This window comes from Pseudonaja textilis, chromosome 10 (genome assembly GCF_049901715.1).
Source record: "Pseudonaja textilis isolate UNSWEBS1 chromosome 10, rPseTex1.2, whole genome shotgun sequence".
NCBI lineage: Eukaryota > Metazoa > Chordata > Lepidosauria > Squamata > Elapidae > Pseudonaja > Pseudonaja textilis.
In genome coordinates, this window is record NC_141999.1 from 17256948 (window position 1) to 17279371 (window position 22424).

The window sequence follows — 22424 nt, forward strand, 5'->3', positions numbered from 1 at the left end:
GATCAATGGTGCACCGCTCTGTGTGCCAACTTCGAACGGTACCTGCTGGATCTGGGGCGACCCTCACTACAATACATTTGATAAGCGCAAGTACGATTTCCAAGGGACCTGCACCTACACAATTGCCAAGACGTGCGGCAATAACTTCGGACTCCCGTCTTTCCACATCTATGCTAAGAATGGAAACAGAGGGAGTAAACGTGTCTCCTATGTCGAGATGGTGACCATTGAGGTTTATGGATACACGATCACAATCACCAGATCAGAAAATAGTTTTGTGAAGGTAAGAGGTGATTCAGAATTGATCTCAGCTGCATTGAGAATTGGCTCCCAACACCACTGAGATCAGCATTTCACCTTAACCATTTTAAGATGGGTGGACTTCAACTCCCAGAATACCCCTGCTTCAGCAAGGAAAACCAAATGTACCTGTATAGAGTAGGTGACTCAACAGCAGTAACTGTGAAAGGGATCTAGGAGTCCTAGTGGACAACTACTTAAGAATGAGCCAGCAGGGTGCTGCAAGCTGCCAAAAAAAACCCAATACAGTCCTAGGTTGCATCAACAGAAGGATAACATCAAGGTCATGTGAAGTGTTAATAGTGCTTTATACTGCTTTGGTAAGCCCACACTTCTAATACAGTGTTCAGTTTTGGTCACCACGATACAAAAAAGATGTTAAGACTCTAGAAAGGGTGCAGAGAAGAGTTACAAAGATGATTAGGCAACTCTGTTATTCTATTTTATTCTATCTCCAAGATCCCTTCCAACTCTTATAGTCTGTATTCTCCGAGTCCACATATCTTTAAAATGGCTAAGGTTGGGAAACACTGGTTTAGATGGCCTTTCTCCACCCATTTAAATTTGTAAAATGATTGTAGTGATATTTATTTTTATTTATTTATTTTTGTCAAGCATGCATTTGATAATATATATATAAGTATAAACATGATTAAGAGTACATGAAATGGGTACGAATAAAAGGGATCATTAGGACAGGGGCGGTAGGCACGTAGTTGCGCTTATGCACGCCCCCTACAGGCCTCTTAGGAAAGGGGTGAGGTCAACAGTAGACAGTCTAAGGTTAAAGTTTTGGGGGTTTGGGGAAGAAACCGCAGAGTCAGGTAGAGTATTCCAGACATTGACCTCCTTCTGTTGCTGAAGTCGTATTTCCTGCGATCAAGTTTTGTGCGGAAATGCTATACTTATTTGTACCGTTCTTCAAAAATCAGAACATGAACATTTTGTCAGCTAACATAAAATCTAGAGATGGAGTGAAAGGCAGCTGCCGGGTTAAGGTGGTGTTCTGACCCAAACCCTTTTCCAATAAAACAAACACGAATCAAAGGGAACAGAAACCTTTTAATGATTCTTAAAAATCCCCGGTTAAAAGGCTGCTGCAAACTAATTAACTTTGATAAGCACAAGCCTCGCCAAAACTGTGCGAGACTGCCAAGAATCATAGATAAGAAATATTTCACAACACAAGAGTCTTCAAATACCAACTTAACATAGTGCAATGTCCTCAAGGGTGGAGTTTCAAAATGTCTGCTTCCTACAAAGAACATCTGATTCACAGCTGGCTTTTATCTTCTTGAAGGAGGGGCCATTACCTTGCAGCCTTACTGCCAAGTCGCCTGTGCTGTCGCAGCTGCTTTTTCCTGCAAGCAACCCTATGTGCACGCACACTTGGCACAGGCTTCTCGGGAACCTCCTCATCGCTGCTGCCAGCCCCCATAATCTCTGAAGGCAGCAGTCCACTCCCCAATGGTCCTGGCCCCTCATCTGAGTCCTTACTCTCCTCAGCCGTCCGCACCTGCTACACCTAACTACAACAGGTGGTCCTGAGAAAAGACTACCTGATAACATTTCCAAGACTTATTTCGGGTTCATAGGAAACCTGGTGAAGGTGAATTCAAAGATAGTTTTTATTATTTGCTCTAAGCCCTTGTTAGAACAAGGACAACTGGCCTATTTTTGTAGATTTAACGTAACGGCTGCAGATGTTGGTTTAATTTTTGGAGCAGTAGTTAAGATAAGAAGCTAAAAAAAGGAAAACATAGCATCTCATTAAATATAGCAATTAAATACATACATAGAATTAACTTTAAAGGAAAAGCAGAATGAGCAAAGCAAGCAGAACAAGAATCAAAGCTCAGATTTATTTGTTTAAAATAACGTTAGGCTGATTTTCAAGGCAAAACCTCTTCCCCCCAAAAAAGAAAAAAAGCTTCTACGTTGTTGGTGGAATGCTATTTTGCATACAATGTGTCATAAAATATTCATTTAAACCTACAGCGTAGGTTTAAATTAGTCATAACAAAGCCCCTTTTTAAGTTGATTTCACACAATATGCTGCTTTAACAAAGTGCAATGGCGGCATTCACAAAATTACTGAGACAGAAAAATAAATCGGAACATGGCGCAATATAGTGTCTGTTTCACACAATAGCTGGGCACCTTCAGTGTGCTAAAATATCAACTACGCAACCCTATTTTAGTTTAGAGTAGTGTGTTATGCAAACTCAGCCTACGTTTTCCTAGGATGAAGAATTTCTCATGTCCGATTGCTCAATATACTTCAGGCTTCCCTGGAAAATAATTCCTTGCTATTTTAGAGAGTAATATTCAATTGAAATTAGAACTTTTCTTAATGGGATTATTTGACAACCAATTGGAAAAGAGCCACAGAAGCTTATTTTTTATCTATGATTACTGTTATGAGATATGTTATCTGCAGAAAAGTAGAAAGATTTTTAAATATCTGCAATGGAGGAATAGATGGTGAAGATGAAAGAATTAGCAGAGATAACAAAAGTGACTAGTCCGATTAGGAAAAAAAGATTACATTTATTCGTGACTGGAAACACTTTATGGACTTTTTACCGAAAAAAGAAAAAAAATTACCTTATGATTTAAGGGGTTTGATGATTAGAAAAGGTAAACTATAGAAAGAAGGATATTATGCTGTGATCTTAAAATAGGATAAAATATAAATGAACTTGTAACTGCTGTGAAGATCAAAAGCGACTTCTTTGCATCTTATTTCTCTGTTTTCTTTTCTATTCATCACTTTCCTTTTACTTGTCTTTACTTCCTTTTTATTAAAATTTTGATATTTTAAAATTATTTATGAAAAGTTAAACACAAATATAAAACTCAGATTCTTAAATCCCCTTCTTATTAGTTTTATAGTCTTTTATTTATTTATTTTCTTGCCTCCAACCCTGGGTCAGGAGGACACTAAAATGATTTAATTATTGCGGTTAATGATAATATTATTGCAGTAGAAGCTGACAACTTCAGCTTCAACCCACTGATGGGATTCAAATTTTTTTACTTCCAGTTCTGTGGGCGTGGCTTGATGGGCCCGGCTTGGTGGGCCTGGCAGGGGAAGGATATTGTAAAATCTCCGTTCTCACTCCACTACAGGGGAAGGTTACTGCAAAATCCCATTCCCTCCGTACCCCACTAGCCTGCTTTCCAACTCTGTTCTCCTGTGTAGGGCAACAAAAGGAGACCCAGCCGATCATCTGGGACTCAGGAGGCAGAGAATAGATGGAGGCGGGGCTAGTCAGAGGTGGTATTTGCTGATTCTCCAAACTACTCAAAATGTCCGCTACCGGTTCTCCAGAACTGGTCAGAACCCGCTGAATACCACCTCTGCTTCAACCGCAATAACACCCAGGCAAACAATAGATACAAACTCAAAGTAAACAGCTCCAACCTTGATTGCAGAAAATACAACTTCAGCAACAGAGTGGTCAACGCCTGGAACTCACTACCTGACTCTGTTGTTACATCCTCAAACCCCCAAAACTTTAACCTTAAACTGTCTACTGTGGACCTCACTCCATTCCTAAGAGGTCTGTATGGGGGCGTGCATAAGCGCACCAGCGTGTCTACCATCCCCGTCCTACTATTTCCATTTCCATACTTCTACCTGTTTATACTTATATGTTTATACATTATGTTCATACTTATACTTGTTTTCTCATACATGCTTGACAAACAAAACAAAAAACAAGCAAACAAACAAACAAATAAATAAATGAAATATCTTGGCAATCGCTTCCTTTCCAGATGGGGATCCAGACTGCAATTGCTTCTGTTTGTCGTTGCAATTTTCCAACCTTTGCAATTGTCCTTTCTTCTAATGCAGGTAAATGGCATTCGGGCACATCTCCCCATCTACCTAAATGGTGGCTCTCTCCAGATCTTCCAAAGTGGAGGTTCTGCTGTAGTGGTCACTGAATTTCATCTCCGGATGTCTTATGACTGGAACCAACAACTACGTGTCACCATCAGTAGTACTTTTCAGGGAAGTCTCTGTGGCCTTTGCGGGAACTATAATGATGATCCTGGAGATGACTTCCAAACTCCAGCAGGAATGAAGGCCCCAGATGCCAACGCCTTTGGCAAGAGTTGGAAGGTGGATGTTGGCGACCAAGACACATGTTGGGATGATTGCCATGGGCCTTGCGTGCCTTGCCAAGCTGATCAGGCCCAGAAATACCAGTCTGAGCAATACTGTGGTTTAATAAAGTCTCCCGGTGGTCCCTTCTCTCCTTGCCATTCTAAAGTGGACCCTGACTTCTACCTTGAAGGTTGTGTTTATGATGTTTGTGCCAATGAAGGACACAGACAATCGGTATGTGATGCCCTGGAGTCTTACGCAGATGCCTGCCAGAAACATGGGGTCCAGATTGGTGAATGGAGAAAATTGGCCGGATGCTGTAAGTATGCAAGGAATTCAATAAGATGGTGTTGGAAAAAAAATATCCATCTAGTTCAGTTCCAATCTGAGAGAAAGCCACTGGAGATAAAATGGAGGCCAGAGGCTACTTGGAAAGATGGTTTAATGAAGAAGCAGAACCACATGGGTTTGATTCTGGGAAGCTGACCACATGGAATTGAGAATGTGGGTTTTTTTTATACCTTCTCTGAGCTTTGCACTTGAGCTTCCTGTTCCTGTGCAAGAACATACATCAAATTGGCTGTTGTAGGGGTTATGTAGGGGTCATAGCTGGCTCTATAGGTTGTCTGAGCTAAGTTGGGTTGAAGTTTGGTCTGCTCTAAGATGATGCAATGAAGGATCTTGTATTCTGAAAGGGTGTTGGACAATTCCTAATATGGCTTAATGGTTTTGTCCTGGTTTGGATCTTGAGTCAGGGCTAATTTTACCTTTGTTCAGGTCTTGCTGCAGGGAATTTTTGCCTTTGAATAGAGCTACCTAGATACTTGGCTTCTTTCAACAAGCTCTTTATCTCTTAAGTGCTGACATCTGCTGAGGGCTATTAAGAAAGTGGGGGCTGCTTTCTCCCTCTTAAAAAAGCATGTTTCTCAATTGCTTATCCAGGGAAATACAATATTCTGCGTTTTTAAATATTTCTCTATTTCATTCTTCTAGGAGAGGGGTGGGGCTACCTTTCTACAGGGGGAATGCTGACCCCCAGCCCCACCTCATTTAAAACAAGTGAGAACCGGATGCAAAAGTATGCGATTCAAAGGCACAATGTAAAATATTACCTCGGGGCTATTTGTGGTGCTTGGTTGCTGACACATGATAAAATTAAGGAGCTAATTGTGTAAACTAGCCCCAAGCTCCTCCATTATCAGTAAAAAGAACCTTGCTCCAAAAGCTGTTAGAGAGAAACTGAGAAAGTCTCTATCTGTATGCACAGGCAGTTCTCAATTTATAATAGTTCGTTTACTGACCGTTCAAAATTACAACAGCGCTGAAAAAAGGGGGATTTAGGACCATTTTTCACACTTATGACTGTTGCCGTATCCTCACGGTCATATGATCAAAATTCAGATGCTTTTCAACTGACGCATATTTATGACGGTTGCAATGTCCCAGGGACGTGTGATCCCCTTTTTGCAACCTTCTGAGAAGCAAAGTAAATGGGGAAGCCAGATTCACTTAACGACCGTGTTACTGACTTAACAGATGCAGGGATTTGCCGAATTAATGTGGCAAGAAAGGTCGTAAAATTCACTTAACAACCGCCTTGCTTAGCAACAGAAATTTTGGGCTCTTGTGGCCCTAAGTTGAGGACTACCCATACCATGGGTGAAATGGTCACAAATAGGAACTATTGAGGAGCTGAAATTCTTGTAAGCCCCCCCTGTTGCTTTCATCTCAATAAATCTCATTAAAGAAGTTTGCTTGACAATCTTGAATGGAAAGAATTACTTTCAGTTTGAGCTGGCTTCCAAAGACCCTGTGCGTGTCTTAATTCTCCACTGGATTCCAAGCTATTCTTAAAATCCGATCAGTCAGCACTTCATGTTTATAATCATGCTCAGCTCTCACGAGCTCTCTTCCTTTTATTTCCTCCTTTTGTTCTTTTCTCAAAAGAATATGTGTACTTCCGTAAATTTATGGGCATCTTTTAGTCAGGGGACGCGCTTCGTACATAAATACTGGTATATGTAGGATTAGATTTCTATGTGTATCAACAGCCAAAGCACAAAGTCACTGTATTCCAAATCTATATATATAAAAGTGAAATACTATGCAAGAATTATCACAAAGTCTCCAGAACCATAAAGCCTACAAACTCGAAATTTGGTACGTTTGTTCCTCTTGGCTTCTAGATGCTCACTAAGAAAGTGACCATCAGAGCATTAGCATTTTGTATATTATTATTAACACGCTCTGATGCTAAGGAGTTTAGTCCCCCTCCCCACTGGAAAAGAAATCTGTTTCAAATGCAAAACACAAGCTGAGGAGAGGAGTTTCAGTTTCAGTTTTAGTTTCACAGCACCAAGCAGCTTTAGTACAGAACAGTTGAACTAAGCCACGCCCAGGCTCCTTGCTGTCTCCTTCTTGCTCACACAGCAAATACTGTTTCAGTTTCCATGTTTCAGTTTCCAAACAGCCCTCAGCTCTCACACACTGACAGGATGCTAGCCAGGTGAATACCAGCGGATGCTGGTAGGCCTAGGCACATTTTTTCCCCCTTATTTTTCTCCCCCTAAACTAAACCCGATCATAGTTTCATAGCGAAGCACGGGAATAGAGGTAGCAAATCATATTTCTTAAAATCCAGCTCTTCTTTTTTTCATATTAATTTGTCTATCTGTATCTCTCCTACCTTACTCAGTTTCAAATACAGCTTTAATTTACTAAAACTTGATAAATAGCTGAAAACAGATTTAGGAACATTCTAAAAACCTACATGGTATGCCCATCATTTTGATCAGGAAAACTCAATGATTTTCACACAGGTTGAGGATCACTTTTAATCTCTGAGTTGGGCTTGGATCTGTATTCTAAGGAAGGCACATTCTAAACTGGAGTGACAGCAATTGTTTCAGGATGAATTAATGATCATTTCCCCCCTTAAAAACTTTGGAAGGAATCCTGGAAAAGGAATTAACTCTTCAGCTATGGACAGTTGCCACCCTGGCGGCCTCAAATGGTGGCATCTTTTCTAGGGAACGATGCTTGTTTTACAATGTGCCCTTGTGTGGTTGCCATTGAATTGTCGGTAAACTTGTGAAACCACCGCTCTTGCTAATGGACCAGGCGATGAATTTGTATGGAGCGGATTGGCATCTTGGGGAACAAATACATGGAACACCCCCCCAAATCAATACGAATAGATTGAGTGACAATTGATTGATATATTTAGACACATTCCAAGGCGTAAAATGTGCTGTGTTTTCAAAGAGCCGAAGTCAAAGAGTGAAGGAGACGTGGTTATCCCAAATTTACCAGCCTATTTTGCAGCTGGTCGTTTTGGGAGTGTGTTTGGTCTAATTACGGGGAATGAGGATTAATTTTATTTTTAAATGGTTTCAACAGGTGAGGATCTTATTACGGTAATGTGCTCTCTAAGGCAGCAGCCACTTATCAATCTGGGATAAATATAGTCTTGTCGCTGCCTATTAGCACATCTCTAAAGAGACGCCATTTTGCCATCTCCATTCTTGCCCTTTCAGTAGTGGAGGAAGGAAGAGCATATTGATAGCTTTTTCTTTTCTTTTCTCCACACAGTACCGGAGTGTCCTCCCAACAGTCAGTACCAGCAATGTGGAACAGCCTGCCCAGCCACCTGCCTAGATGAACAAACTCAACAGCAGCTCCTCTGCCCAGCGGTGTGCGTAGAAGGTTGTCAATGCCTACCAGGTTATGTGCTGAGCCAGGGCAAATGCATCCCTAAGTCCAGTTGTGGATGTCTGCATGAAGGCTACCTCTATGCACCCAATGAGGTTTTCTGGGCCGACGATAAGTGCACAACGAGATGTGTGTGCAACCCAGCCACGAATCGGGTTGAGTGCACCCAACAAACTTGCAAATCCTCAGAAAAATGCCTAGTTATAAAAGGGGTGAGGGACTGCTACCCTATTGACTTTGTTAGCTGCAAAATTCATGGTGATCCCCACTACTTGACCTTCGACAAGTATAAATTTGATTTCCAAGGACCCTGCGCCTACGTCCTCACTGAAGTGTGTGAAAAACCCATGGATCTGAACTGGTTTGGTGTTTATGTCCAGAATGAATATCGGGGAAACCGTGCTGTGTCCTGGACCCGGAGTGTACAAATCAACGTCCACGGCATTGAGATCATAATCAGTAGACAATATCCTGGGAAAGTCTTGGTAAGTTTGGGTAGTATCTGGTTATTACAACCTTGATCCAGGGGTGGGATTCAAAAATCCCAGCAACCGGTTCTCTGCCCGGTTGCTAGGTGGGTGCGGCCTTGGTGGGTGTGGCCTACCGGAACTTCTGGGACGGCCATTTTTTTTACCTTCCCAAGGGTCTGGAAGCATCCCCCGGGCCTCTGGGAGGGCGAAAATGGCCTCACCCTGGCTCTGGAGGCCCATCGTAAGCCTGAAAGAGGCCCGTTTTCAGACTTCCAGTGCTTCTGGGAGGGCCATTTTTCACCTTCCCAAGGGTCCAGAGGCATCCCCTGGGCCTCTGGGAGGCCGAAAATGGCTTCCTCCAGGATCTGGAGGCCCTCCGGAAGCCAGAAACTGGCCCATTTCCGCACTTCCGGAAGGCCCATTTTCCCCCTCCCAGAGCCTCTGCGCAGACCCTGCACTTACCTGCATGGAAAATGGACCGTGTGGAGACTCCTGGGAGGGGCGGGGCCAGCCGGTCAGTTCAAATACCAGTTCAGCAAACCAGATGAAAACTTAACATCCGGTTCGTTCGAACTGGTCAAACTGGTAGTATCCCATCCCTGCCTTGATCTCTCTTTAATGCTCCTTTTATAAACAGAGTCCTACGAAGGACTGGTGATGCCTGAGGCTTCTAAAATCAACCCAACCTGCCATTTCTATCTTTCAATCAAACCAAAAAGATAACTAGTGGATGCCATAATGACAGACTTGTATCCTGCTTCATACTGGTACCATTTTTATAGCTCTCTCTTAAGTGGTTTACATAGTCAGCATAATTGCCCCCCAACAGGGTGGGTCCTCATTTTACTGACCTCGGAAGGATGAAAGGCTGAGTCAACCTTGAGCTAGTCAGAATAGAACTCCTGGCAATGAGCAGAGTCAGCCTGCAATATTGCATTCTAACCACTGTGTTACCTGGCTGCAAATAAACTAGTGGGTTTCATTGAACACAAATAATCCAGATCTGCTGGAGCCAGGCAGTAGTTTGGCTTTGAGGACCATATAAATTGCCACATTGGGGGACCTATAGAAAGTGGTGCAGGTGTATATGTACCTCTAAAATTTACACCTATGTACAAGCATTTTATGCTTATACATACGCTGATACATTACACATCCCATCCTTCTTCTGGAGAATGACTCATTTCTGATTTCTTGTCACAATATTTTACCTGTAACACAACTGAACAGCTTCAGATAGATATGCAGCCGGTTGCTGTTCTCCTATTAATAATCTTAGAATGCCATCATTATTTTATCTGCAGGCCATTAGGAACCCTGGTGGTTAGAATGCAGTATTGCAGACTAACTCTGTCCGCAATCTGGAGTTCAATCCTGACCGGCTCAAAGTTGACTCATCCTTCCATCCTTCCCAGGTTGATAAAATTTGGACTCAGACTGTTGGCAATATGTTGACATTGTAAACGACCCAGAAAGTGCTGTAAAGCACTATGAGGTAGTACATAAATCTAAGTGCTATAATATTGCTATATATCATTTGAGTATCTAGAGAATGGAGAAGAGCATTTTGTAGGCCTCCAAGATGGATACTTGGCTTCTAAGCTATAGAAGTGTCCTTCTGTTGGTGCAGGGAGATTCCATGTCCTTTTTTTGGGAGGGGAAGGAAGGCTCCATTACCAGGCATCAGAGGCAACATATGCACGTTAAAGTACGTAGATGCACATAAAGAAATGATCCCAAAATTTCCAATCCTATGATCTCACCAAGTCTCTGCTCCAACCATTGTTGCCTTCTGCTCTTGTGGGGAGAAAAATGACAAAAATGCTATGATCTCTGGTCAAAAAAATAGACCTCTATTTCTGCTGTTATGCAGACCCTGAGAAGGATAGAAGAGATGAGAGATAGTCTTTGACATGACTGGTTTCCCCCTCCCCTCCATCATTGCTCCTTTTCATTGACTTAACGTAAGCATCCCATTTCTCCTTCATAGGTTGGCGGTATATTGACCTGCCTGCCTTATAATGCTGTTGGAAACAGAGTCAAGATATATCGGAGAGGCCCCAGTGCTGTGGTCGAAACTAATTTTGGCCTCACAGTCAGCTTTAATTGGGACCACCAACTCACAGTCACCATACCCGGCACATATAGAAATACGCTCTGTGGCCTGTGTGGGAATTTCAACAACATACCTGCGGACGATGCTCTTGTGCCCGGAGGGATCCTTGTTCCCCAAATCCCCGTGTTTGGTGCTAAAGGCACCAAGGCAGTTGACCCAAGCTGCAAACAGGTCATAGATCCCGCCTGCCCTGGAGTGGACATCTTAGCAAAACAGCAGCGGGCTTCAGGACGGGAATGTGGTCTCATCGTAGCCGTCAACGGGCCTTTCAGAGAATGCCACGGCCAGGTGGATCAAGAAGCCGCCTTCCAGGACTGCATCTATGACTCCTGTTTCCTCAAGGGACGCTACGCCTTTGTCTGCGCAGCCATCGCCAATTATGCCTTGGCCTGCCAAGCTGCTGGCATCACCATATACCCCTGGAGAACTCCAACCTTTTGCCGTGAGTCTCTCGGATGTAAACTGGGCGCTTTGACTTGGGGAAGAAAAGTCTGTTCCTAGTGGGATTGGGAAAACCACACATAGAGAAAGGAGTCAGTGTACACAAGAGAAGAAATGCTTCATGCTTAGACCAACTAATCAAGCAGTTTAGTCACCTGAAGGTTGCAATTTTACTGCAGAAGAAGTACCAAGGAGAGCTTATCTTTCCATATGCAAGGGTTGGGCCATTGCAGGTAGTCCTCAACCTATGACTTTAATCGAGCCACAAATTTTAATAGCTAAGCGAAATAGTCATTAAGTGCGTTTTGCCCCATTTCATCCCTTTTGTTGTTAAATGAATCGCTGTGGTTGTTAAGTGAGTAATGCAGTTCTTAAGTGGACCTGGTGCTTCCCCACTGACTTTGTGTCAGGGTTCCAAGTAATACACCCATGGCAAACAGAACTCTGAGGCAGGATGGTTGCTCAAAGAAGAGTTTCATTTGGTATATCATATTGGCACAGGCTGGTGAAAACCAACTCTAAATGTTCCCGCAGTTTTCACCTAATTAAAAGTGAAAGTTTTCTCCTTTCCCCAAACAATCAGCCATATGGTCCAATCAGGGTTCCGTCTGGTTGCCTGGTAACTTCACTCCTCCTCTCTCTGGCCCCCTGTGAGAATGTCCTTGGTTCCCAGAAGAAAGTATTTTGTTTTGGCTACAAACTCCATCTACCTCTATTCCCCCATCCCTATCCCTCAGCTCCAGCGTGGCAACACTGAAGCCTCAAAATGGCCTCGGTCAGTTCAGCTTTAGGGTTGACACTTTGCTTGTCAGAAGGTCACAAAAGTGATCACCTGACCCTGGGACGCTGCGCCCGTCATAAATACAAACCAGTTGCCAAAGTGCAAATTTGGATCACATGACCATGGGGATGCTGCAACAGTCATAAGTGTGAAAAACATTTATAAGTTTTTTTCAGTGTGGTTTTAACTTCGAATGGTCACTAAACAGACCATTGTAACTTGAGGACTACCTGTATTTTTTTTACCCTTTCTTATTCTTCTGCAAGGACTGAGTTTTAGTCCCGTGCCCCATTATCTCTCTTGCATGACTAACTTATTCCTTCTGTTCTCGTTTTTAGCTCCACGTTGTTCTGCCAACAGTCACTATGAACTTTGTGCTAAACAATGCGACCAGGCTTGTAGCAGCCTCTATTTCCCAGCTCCTTGCCCCGCCAAGTGTCAAGAGGATTGTGTCTGCAATGACAACTTTGTTCGGAGTAATGACGTGTGTGTACCGATGGCGAAGTGTGGCTGCCTCCATCAAGGGCGCTACTATCCGGTCTCCGAAGTGTTCTATCCAACTTGCCAAGAACGTTGTGTCTGCCAGGCTGGTGGCAACGTGGTGTGTGAAGTGACCCCTTGTGGTCCCAATGAAGTATGCCAGCTACAAGATGGACACCAGAAATGCTACCCCACTGGAAGTGCCACCTGTTCTCTTGTTGGAGATCTCTACCTCACTTTTGATGGGCTGCCCTTTGACTTCCAAGGCACCTGCTCTTACATCCTAAGCAAGTCGATGTTTACCACAAAGGTTGCGAACCTGCCACCTTTTACTGTAGTGATACAGAATCAGGTCTCAGGGAATGGAAACATCGCAGTGCCCAAGGTGGTCACGGTGGAGACGTTGAACTTTGCACTTTCTCTGTTGCAAGACAAGTGGGGATATGCGCAGGTGAGTTCCTGAATCCTGCTCACTGGAGGAGATGAGTGTGTGGAGTCGTGGCGGCGATAGCTTTCTCTCTCCGCTGGGGAAAATCAAACCCATGTAGAATAATCTTCACCGCTGGAAGCTTTCCAGAAGAGACAGGATAGCCATCTGTCAGAAATGGCAAAGGAACTCCTGTTCGAGCAGTGGGTTGGACTAGATGACCTACAAGGTCCCTTCCAACTCTGTTATTCTAAATATTAGATGTAATTACTTAGGTGACTTACAGAGTAAGTGTCCAGTGTCCCATTCTGTGCGAATGAAAGCAGAGGTGGCATTCAGGAGGTTCTGACCAGTTGTAGAGAACTGGTAGGAGAAATGTTGAGTAGTTCAGAGAGCCAGCAAATACCACCTGTGACTGGCCCTGCCCCCACCTATTCTCTGTATCCCAAGTCTCAGCTGATCAGCTGGGTCTTCTTTGGTTGCCCTGCACAGGAGAACGGAGCTGGAAAGCAGGTTAGTGGGGTGGGGAGGGTATCTTTCCCGTGGAGTGGGAATGGAGATTTTACAGTATCCTTCCCCTGCCACGCCCACCAACCCCCACACACCAAGCCATGCCACGCCCATCAAGCCACGCCCACAGAACCAGTAGGTTTTTTTTCTTTTTTTAATCCTACCATCGAATGAAAGGTCTCAAAACGTATATGGATATTCTCCATTTTCCAGGTCATGGTAGTTCCAAAGATGTTTTTCCAAAGGCAACTCAAATCAATTTCGCAGCCAACCAAAGCCAGCACTGACCCACAACCAACCTGCACAATGCTCCCCTCCCCCACCAACCAGCACTTCATCTCCCAATGACCCTCACCTGGCGTGACCCCCCCATTGCAGGACCCATCATCAAACCCTCTCTGTTGACCCACAGCTGACCTATCACAAGACCCATATCTGATGTGACCCTCACCTGTTGTGTCCTCACCATCACATTTATCAGATAGAGTTTCTCAATGTGATAAATTCCCAACGGTATCACAGTTGACTTTTTCTTAATTCATTTCTCTCCATCTGGGGTGGGTGGGAGGGATAAGAGAAATGGCTGGGCAGATTAAAATAGTTGCTGCAACAGAAACATGGCCTTTTGTTTAAAAAAACAACAACACCACTATATCTTCTGGACTTTTGAAGGTATTTGGGAGGTTTTCAGTGATGTATCAATCCTTCCTCCTCCTCCTCCTCCTCCTCCTCCTCCTCCTCCTCCTCCTCCTCTCCCCTCCCCTCCTCCTCCTCTCCTCCTCTTCTTCTTCTTCTTCTTCTTCTTCTTCTTCTTCTTCTTCTTCTTCTTCTTCTTCTTCTTCTTCTTCTTCTTCTTCTTCTTCTTCTTCTTCTTCTTCTTCTTCTTCTTCTTCTTCTTCTTCCTTCTTCTTCTTCTTCTTCTTCTTCTTCCTTCTCTTCCCCTTCCCTTCTTCCCCTTCCCCTTCCCCTTCCCCCCTTCCATCTTCATTTCATCTTCATCTTTTCTTTCCTCCTCCTTTTTTTCTCACAAAGATATAATTTTATTCTGGCAGGTAAATGGCGTACTCCGTCGCCTCCCCGTAAACCTTTTGGATGGCAAGCTTCGAATCTATCAGCATGGCTTTTATCAGGTGATCGAGGCTTTCTTTGGTGTTACGGTGATCTTTGACCTCTCCTACAACGTGAGAATCACTGTTCCCAACAACTACAAGGATCAGCTGGGTGGCTTATGTGGCAACTACAACGGACGGCCGCAAGATGATCTTCAGCTACCAGATGGCACAGTGGTCTCCGATGTGGCTGTGTTCACTGCTGCCTGGAAAATCCAGACCCCTGGCATCTCCTGCACAGATGGGTGCTTTGGGGAGAATTGCCCGATTTGCACGGAGGCGAAGGAAGAGTTTTTTAAGCAACGCTCATTCTGTGGGATCCTTACAGCCACCGATGGGCCTTTCAGCTCGTGCCATGGGGTTGTAGATCCCACGGCCTATCTAAACCATTGCGTCCTCGATTTGTGCATTGGCGGTGGGGACAGACAAATCTTATGTCAGAGCATCCAGAGCTATGTGGCAGCCTGCCAAGGAGCCAAGGTCACCATCCAGCCTTGGAGGAGCCCAGAATTCTGTCGTGAGTAGCAATCAAGAAACATTACTAATTGGACTGTAGGTTGAAAAGGAGGATGTCCAGTGGTGAGATTCAAATTTTTTTGCTACCAGCTCTATGGCCGTGGCTTGCTGGGCATGGCATTGCATGGCGTGGCTTGGTGGGCGTGGCTTAGTGGGCATGGCAGGGGAAGGATACTGTAAAATCCCCATTCCCTCCCCACCCCACTAACCTGCTTTCCAGCTCCATACTCCTGTGCAGGGCAAACAAAGAAGATCCAGCCAATCAGCTGGGACTTGGGAGGCAGCGAATAGATAGGGGTGGGGCCAGTCACAGTTGGTATTCCAAACTACTCAAAGTTTCCACTACCAGTTCTCCAGAACCGATCAGAACCTGCTGACTACCCCCTCTGGGAATGTCCGTACTAGAAAGACTGAGGGGCTGTGTGAATCCTAGCTAGGATTCTGTGATTTGGTTCCAAAGGTTGGTGCAAAATTAAAGAGCCAGTGCAGTCTGAAGAGTTGCTCTGATCAGAGTACAAGCTCACATAGATAAAAGTCCACCAGATCTTCAAAGGTGCTTAATTTTATTTGCTGTATTCAATTGTTAGCTCTGATGATGATTTGACCACATTGCCTATAAATAGAATCTCGGATGCTTCACGCAGCCTTAATTAAGAACCCCTAAAGAGAGAAAGAGAATTAAGTAGATAATTGGAAGGTAATCAGCACTTAAACATCCCTTCCTCTTCATCTGGCCATGGCCCAAGGGGGTTTGTTGCTTTGGCTACTATCACACCTTGCATTCCCAGATAGGAAAGATTGCTGTCTGTTACCTCTGCAATAATCATTGGGGTAAATGTAGAGAAGGCAAAGGAGGAGACTAACTTGGAGTCTCCAGCATGGGGCCGTCCCACCAAGAACCACCGTCTGTTTACTCCTATGCCTTCAATGAACCTGATTGAACTGGTAGCATTGCTATATATTGACTTGCAAGCATCCAAGTTACCACTAGATGGTAGCAAAGAGAGTTTTCTCTGTTGTTCTGACCCAGCTACCCAAACAGGACAAAGTGAACTCAAAGACTCCTTTAATTAGGACTGCCAGTAGCCCCAGCAAAAAATCTCTCAATGCAGGCTTCAGCTGATTGGTTCCTCTTGTCTCTTCTTCTGCAGCAATAACCTGCCCAGCCAATAGCCATTACACCACCTGTTCTAATATCTGTGAAGTCACCTGTGCTGGGCTTACAGATCACCTTCCGTGTCCGGAGACCTGTGTTGAAGGTTGTCAGTGTGATGATGGCTTCTTCTCAGACGGCCTCAAATGCATCCCCTTGGATGAGTGTGGCTGCTTTGAAAACAACGTATACTATCCGGTAGGTTGAAAAGGAAGGAAATATTGGACCTTCGTTTGTTTCTCTGAGGGACCTGTGAAAAATCACGTCTGTATTAGACATTTAGTCTAGCATTATCTTGCTGGTTACTTGCTTTTCAGCGGGAATCAAGATGACATCATTAATTCATTGTAGGCCTTGTGTCTTCTTCTTTTTTTAGTCCAATTTTTGGAGGTTTCCCTCCCACCTTCCCAATTTGATGCAGTGGTAGCCTATCTTTGGTAGACTGTTACCGTGGTTGTAATCAGAAGCTAATTTCGTTTGGTAACTACTTATTACAGCTTCCTGTTAAGTGCAGCTCAATCTTACAGGAGAATTACTGTACTCCTTAATTAGTCCGTTCCTGTTCCCTGTTTTATTAATCTCTTGATGTTTGTCGCTCGCTGTGTGATGGTCCTATGGATGAATTAAACCAGGAGCTGGTAAGTTGTTTTAGATGGTACAGAAGAACTTCACAGCAAAAGCAAACCATTCAAGGTGTCTTCAGGGGATTGTTGTCCTTTTATGAATGGCTCCATTGTAAATTAATGTAGTGGAAGGGAAAACTGTATGATAACATTTCATTAAAAAACCCATGAGACAAGTGGCTCTAATTGCTTAGATCCAATCCAATCTAGAGGCTTTTAAGAAGAGACTGGACAGCCACTTCGGTCTGAAGTGGTCTAGGATCTCCTTCTAGGGCAGAGGGTTAAACTTCCAACTCAGTTATTCTCTGTTCTAATCCCATCCCTCTTATGGATTCTTAATACGTATCTCAGATGATCTGGGATTCCATTCCTCTCCCTCAACCCATTAAGGAACTGCAGCTTCAGGGCAAACAGCATTTCCAGGAACCAATGAGGACCTGCTACTTTAGGAACCTTCCAGGTTGCTGTGGAGCAGTTTCTAAATAAGTTTTGCTTCTTCCACAAAGCTGGTGGAAGTATTGCAGAAGTACGTGAACCTAGCTCCTCCTGAATGAGGTTTGCCTCGCTGCAGATAACTTTCTCCCAATGCGATTGGGGTTTTTTGTGTGTGTGCGTGTGTGGTTTTGGATCCTTTTCTCTTACCTGTGGTTGTTTTTCCCCAACGGTCAGCCTAATGTGCCCACCTTGCAAAATAATTGCAAGGAGAAATGTGTCTGCACTCCGGAAGGATTCTTCTGTGAAGACCACGCTTGTGCCGCCAATGAAGACTGTGTGACAAAAGATGGAGTTATGCAGTGCCAGAACATAGGTAAGGGGTGATACCACCTCACTGTTGAGCCCTTGATGGATGAGGAAAGAAAGATATGATTTTACATCCATCAGGATGTCTTGGGAGTAACCAGTGGTTCAGGCAATGATCCTGTGGGTATAGACTGAAACTGAATGCAGTGTTGCGTGAAATGCATGCATTTCAATTTCAGTAACTGCTACGGGAGGGACTTTAATTCTTTCTATTTCTCAGAATGCCTTTCTGAGCATTTATAGTGAAGATTTATGTGAAGATTTTATCCATAGGTCTAACACAACATCTACTTAGCATGTATTTGTTCAATGTGCTGATTAGCCAAGTCACTAACTAACATAATGGCTATAGGTATAGCTCAACATGCTAAACCTGGTTAGTGTCCAGCCTCAATTTAGTTTGATGGTGAATTCAGTTTGACACACTTGAAAACTGGAAGTGGGGGGAACTGAGATGGACGGAGCTCCAGCCAAAACAATATAGCTGGGCGATGAATCAGCTGCATTCCAATGGCTGCTCAGCCAGAGGAAGGAGGAAGAAAGTCGACAGGAAACTATTTCATATCCTGATTGGACAAATGTGACATATTGTTTTCGAAAAATGAGAAAATTCTAGTCATAGTGATGTGGAAAGCTGGGAAACTTTCAGTACTGGCTTTCCACCAGTTAGTACCAAGATGGGGTAATTAAATAAAATAGTTCTTTGGGGAAGTACAATGCATCTGAGTGCATTTTATAATGATTGCATTACTTGGAACCTGACAGTTTTAATGCGTGGTAGATTTGTGTGTGTGTGTGTGTGTGTGTGTGGTTTCACATGGGGTGCAGGCCCTGATTATTTGGACCCAGGCTAGTTTATGCTTCAATATAACCTAGAAAATGGGTTACTTGTGAAAGCAGATTAAGCATGTTGTGTCAGCTGCAGAGGTGTACATTTCAAGACATACCGATAGCAATAGCGACAGCACTTAGACTTATATACCGCTTCATGGTGCTTTACAGCCCTCTCTAAGCGGTTTACAGAGTCAGCCTCTTGCCCCCAACAATCTGGCTCCTCATTTACTGATCTTGGAAGGATAGGAGGCTGCGTCAAACTTGAGCCGATCAGGATTGAAGGGAATCGAATTTCTGGCAAGGTGAGCAGAGGTAGCCTGCAATACTGCATTCTAACCACTGCACCACTGTGGCTCTTATACTGATCCTTTTCTAGACTTAGTTTTTACTTTCTGTAGCCTATCAGAGAGAAAAATTGCGGTGTGTGTGTGTGTGTGTGTGTGTGTGTGTGTGTGTGTGTGTGAATAGGACACGATAGCTCTCTTCCAGTACTTGAAGGGCTGAGAAGAAAGGATGGACCTATTCTCCAAAGTACCAGAAGTAAAATGTGGAAGCTCCTTATTATTATCCAACCTAGAAGGAAGGAGAATTTTTCCGACAGCGAGAACAATGCGTTAGTGGAATAGTTTGCCTACCTGAGTTGTAGGTACTCAATCACTGGAAGTTTTCAAAAATAGACTGGAGAACCATTTGACTGGGATGAAATAAGGTCTCGTATCTTGAGCAAGAGGTTGGAATAGTAGAAGACCCTTCCATGATTCCGTGATTCTATCTTCTGCCTTTCTGTTTTCCCCGCAGATCCTTGCAAAGTTAAGCTTTGCCGTCCCAAGGAGACATGTCAGGTTAAGGATGGACAGGCTGTTTGCGTCCCGGATTATACAGGGCACTGTTGGTGCTGGGGGGACCCCCATTGTCATACCTTTGATGGCTACAGCTATGATTTCCAAGGCACTTGTTCCTATGTGCTCGTTCAGTCGACGGGCGTTGATCAAAGCCTTGTACCCTTCTCCGTGGTGGTAAAGAACGAAAACCGAGGGGACAACAAAGCGGTCTCCTATGTCAAACTTGTTAGCTTACGTGTGTATGAGCAAGTCATCAGCATCCATAAACAAGAAAATGGCAGAGTCCGGGTAAGAGCAATTTTTTTTTTTTAATCAATCGCTATTTTGAACGTTCACTTTGTACTTCCATCCCTATCTTATTTCTTTAAAAGATTCACATAGCTATCCATCTTTTATCCACCTCTGGGCAGTTCCCAATCAAATAGATAGAAGGAAAGAGTGGTGGGATTCAGAGGTGGGATTCAGCAGGTTCTGACCAGTTCTGGAGAACCGGTAGTGGAAATTTTGAATTGTTCGGAGAACCGGTGGTAACCTTCCCCCTGGAGTGCGGGGTGTGTGATGACCTGGGGCGTGGCACAAAGGCAACACAGTCAGATAATCAGTAGGAGTCCCTTTATTAGCTCCAACTTTGCCCCCAGTGTCCTGGTTACCTTCTGGCTGGAGAAAACCTCTCCCAGGAACAGCCTTTGGCTGCAGAGAATCAAGTCCAAAATGTGGTCAAGAAAAAGTGTAACTATAAGTCCAATCAAGGCAAGATGAGGTAATTAGTCCAGCAGGGCAAGAGAAGGAATTCCATTCGGTAGTAATTCAACCCGGTTGGGAGGATGTCAGGAACGCAGATAACCAAAGTCGACATAAGATAAAACTCACGTTTGTTCCCAGCAGACACCACATTCAGCTTGCATCCCTTTTAAACTCTCACTCCCATCTGTGGCTAATGAAGGAAATCAGGGCCCTTTCCTCCCCCGTAAGCCACGCAACCCATGTTGCTGTCTGCTCTGTTCCTCCCTGCATGCCCTAGGATGAAGAGGGGGTGGGCCTAGATCTTCCTCTGAACTACCTCTTCCTTGTTCTACCTCTTCCCTGCTCTGCCCAAACAGACTTAGCCCTTCCCCAGTTTCCTCCACAGCCAACGGAACCACATTCCCACCCCCTGTCAGTTGTTTGTCTTTCTCCTCGGATTCAGACTCCGACAGGGGCATGACAGTGGGAACGGAGATTTTGCAGTATCCTTCCCCTGCCACGCTCACCAAGCCACACTCATCAAACCACACCCATTGAACCGGTAGTAAAAAAAAAATTGAATCCCACCACCAGTTCTATGAGAGCGTGCAGCATTTAAATCACACCAATTTCAAGACCCAAAACAGCTTACCTTCTAGGGCAGCCCCAGTAAGTAAAACAGCTGAGCCACGGGAATCCACTGTGCTGTGCGAATCAGCTGAGCTGAAAATCGTGGAAATATAGGACAGGATAAGGCAGGGGTGGGGCCAGCTGATTGTTGGAGCTACCAGTACGATAGAATCGGTCTGAACTGGCAGCATCCCACCACTGGGAGGAAAATGTTTCCAACGTCTTAATTGTCACTTTTAACTACAGGAAGTCCTTGACTTACAATAGTTCATTTAGTAACCATTTAAAGTTACAATGGCACTGGAAAAAAATGACTTATGACCGTTGCAGCATCCCCATGGTCATGTGATGCTTGGCAACTGATTCATATTTATGACGGTTGCAAGTGTCCCAGAGTCATGCAATCCCATTTTGCGACCATTTTGCGACAGGCAAAGTCAGTGGGGAAGCCAGATTCACTTAACAATTGAGTTATTAAATGAACAGTTGCAGTGATTCGCTGAGCAACCATGGCAAGGAAGGTCACAAAGTGGAGCAGAATTCACTTAACAACTGGTCTCCCTTAGCAACACAAATTTTGGGCTTAATTGTGGCTTTAAGTCAAGGACTATAATGCTTTTCATGAGGTAATTGAGTGCTGTGTCTTTCTTGCAGTCTGTCTTATTCTTACTTTGCCGACTGGGAAATCCAACATCCAACTCAAACTGGTTTGCCTCTCCCTTCTTGCTTCCTAAAAGCACACTTACTTGCAAATTTCTTTTCTAACCCCCCTGACACAGGTTAATGGTGTGACCTTCAACCTTCCCATAACTCTTCTGGGAGGTAAAATCCGGATCTTCTCCAGTGGCAACTTTGCCAACCTGCAGAGCGACTTTGGTCTACTGTTGACCTATGACTGGAACTGGAAAGTAGACGCCCACCTGTCTAGCAGCTATTATGGAAACACCGGGGGACTTTGCGGTAACTTCAATCAGCTGCCAGGGGATGAGTTGAGAAGCCCAGAGGATTTCCTGATGCCCAATGTGATCACCTGGGCTACTTCCTGGAAAGTGGAAGATGGGGATCCCCTTTGTTTCCATGAGTGCAGCGGAAAATGCCCTACCTGTGATCAACAGCAGCTGGCCAAATACAAAACAGACGGGTATTGTGGGATAGTCTCTGTCTCAAATGGACCCTTCCAGGATTGCCATGCTGTTCTGGATCCCAGCATTATCCTAGACAACTGTGCTTTGGATGTTTGTATGAACGGAGGAGACCATGGCATCCTGTGCCAAGCTGTGAACTCTTATGCTGAAGCTTGCCATACGAAAGGAGTCCGAGTTGGTGACTGGAGAACCCCCATCAATTGCCGTAAGTGTTGAATGTTGGGTCTACCCAACAGTGTCCTAGCTTGATGTCTAATATCCCTACTAACAATTAAAGCTAGCGCAAGAACAACATGACGTAAGCAAGGAGCAAAAAACAAAAGTAAATTAAAAAATATATAATCGAGTTCAATGAGTAACAGAAGAGTTGGAAGCAAAGGTGGGATTCAAAAACTTTTACTACTGGTTCTGTGGGCGTGGCTTGGTGTGTGTGGCTTCGTGGGTGTGGCAGGGGAAGGATACTACAAAATCCCCATTTCCTCTCGACTCCACTAACCTGCTTTCCAGCTCTGTTCTCCTGTGCAGGGCAACCAAAGAAGACCCAGCCAATCATTTGGGACTCAGGAGGAGGAGAATAGATGGGGGCGGGGCCAGTCAGAGGTGGGATTTGCCAGTTCTCCGAACTACTCAAAATATCCGCTACCAGTTCTCCAGAACTGGTCAGAACCTGCTGAATACCACCTCTGGTTGGAAGG

The 22424-nt window shown here is 44.3% G+C and overlaps 1 protein-coding gene across 1 annotated transcript in view; it reads left to right on the plus strand.

Annotated features, from left to right (window-relative positions):
- The first annotated feature begins 217 nt into the window (after positions 1–217).
- Positions 218–22424, plus strand: part of LOC113437671 (IgGFc-binding protein-like) — a 30382-nt gene continuing 8175 nt past the window's right edge. Inside the window, exons 1-10 of the mRNA XM_087939423.1 lie at positions 218–283; positions 4163–4736; positions 8009–8613; positions 10589–11156; positions 12275–12867; positions 14406–14979; positions 16130–16329; positions 17424–17562; positions 19188–19519; positions 21364–21934. Of these exons, the coding sequence (XP_087795549.1) occupies positions 218–283; positions 4163–4736; positions 8009–8613; positions 10589–11156; positions 12275–12867; positions 14406–14979; positions 16130–16329; positions 17424–17562; positions 19188–19519; positions 21364–21934 (4222 nt within the window). The remainder of the gene's footprint in view (positions 284–4162; positions 4737–8008; positions 8614–10588; positions 11157–12274; positions 12868–14405; positions 14980–16129; positions 16330–17423; positions 17563–19187; positions 19520–21363; positions 21935–22424) is intronic.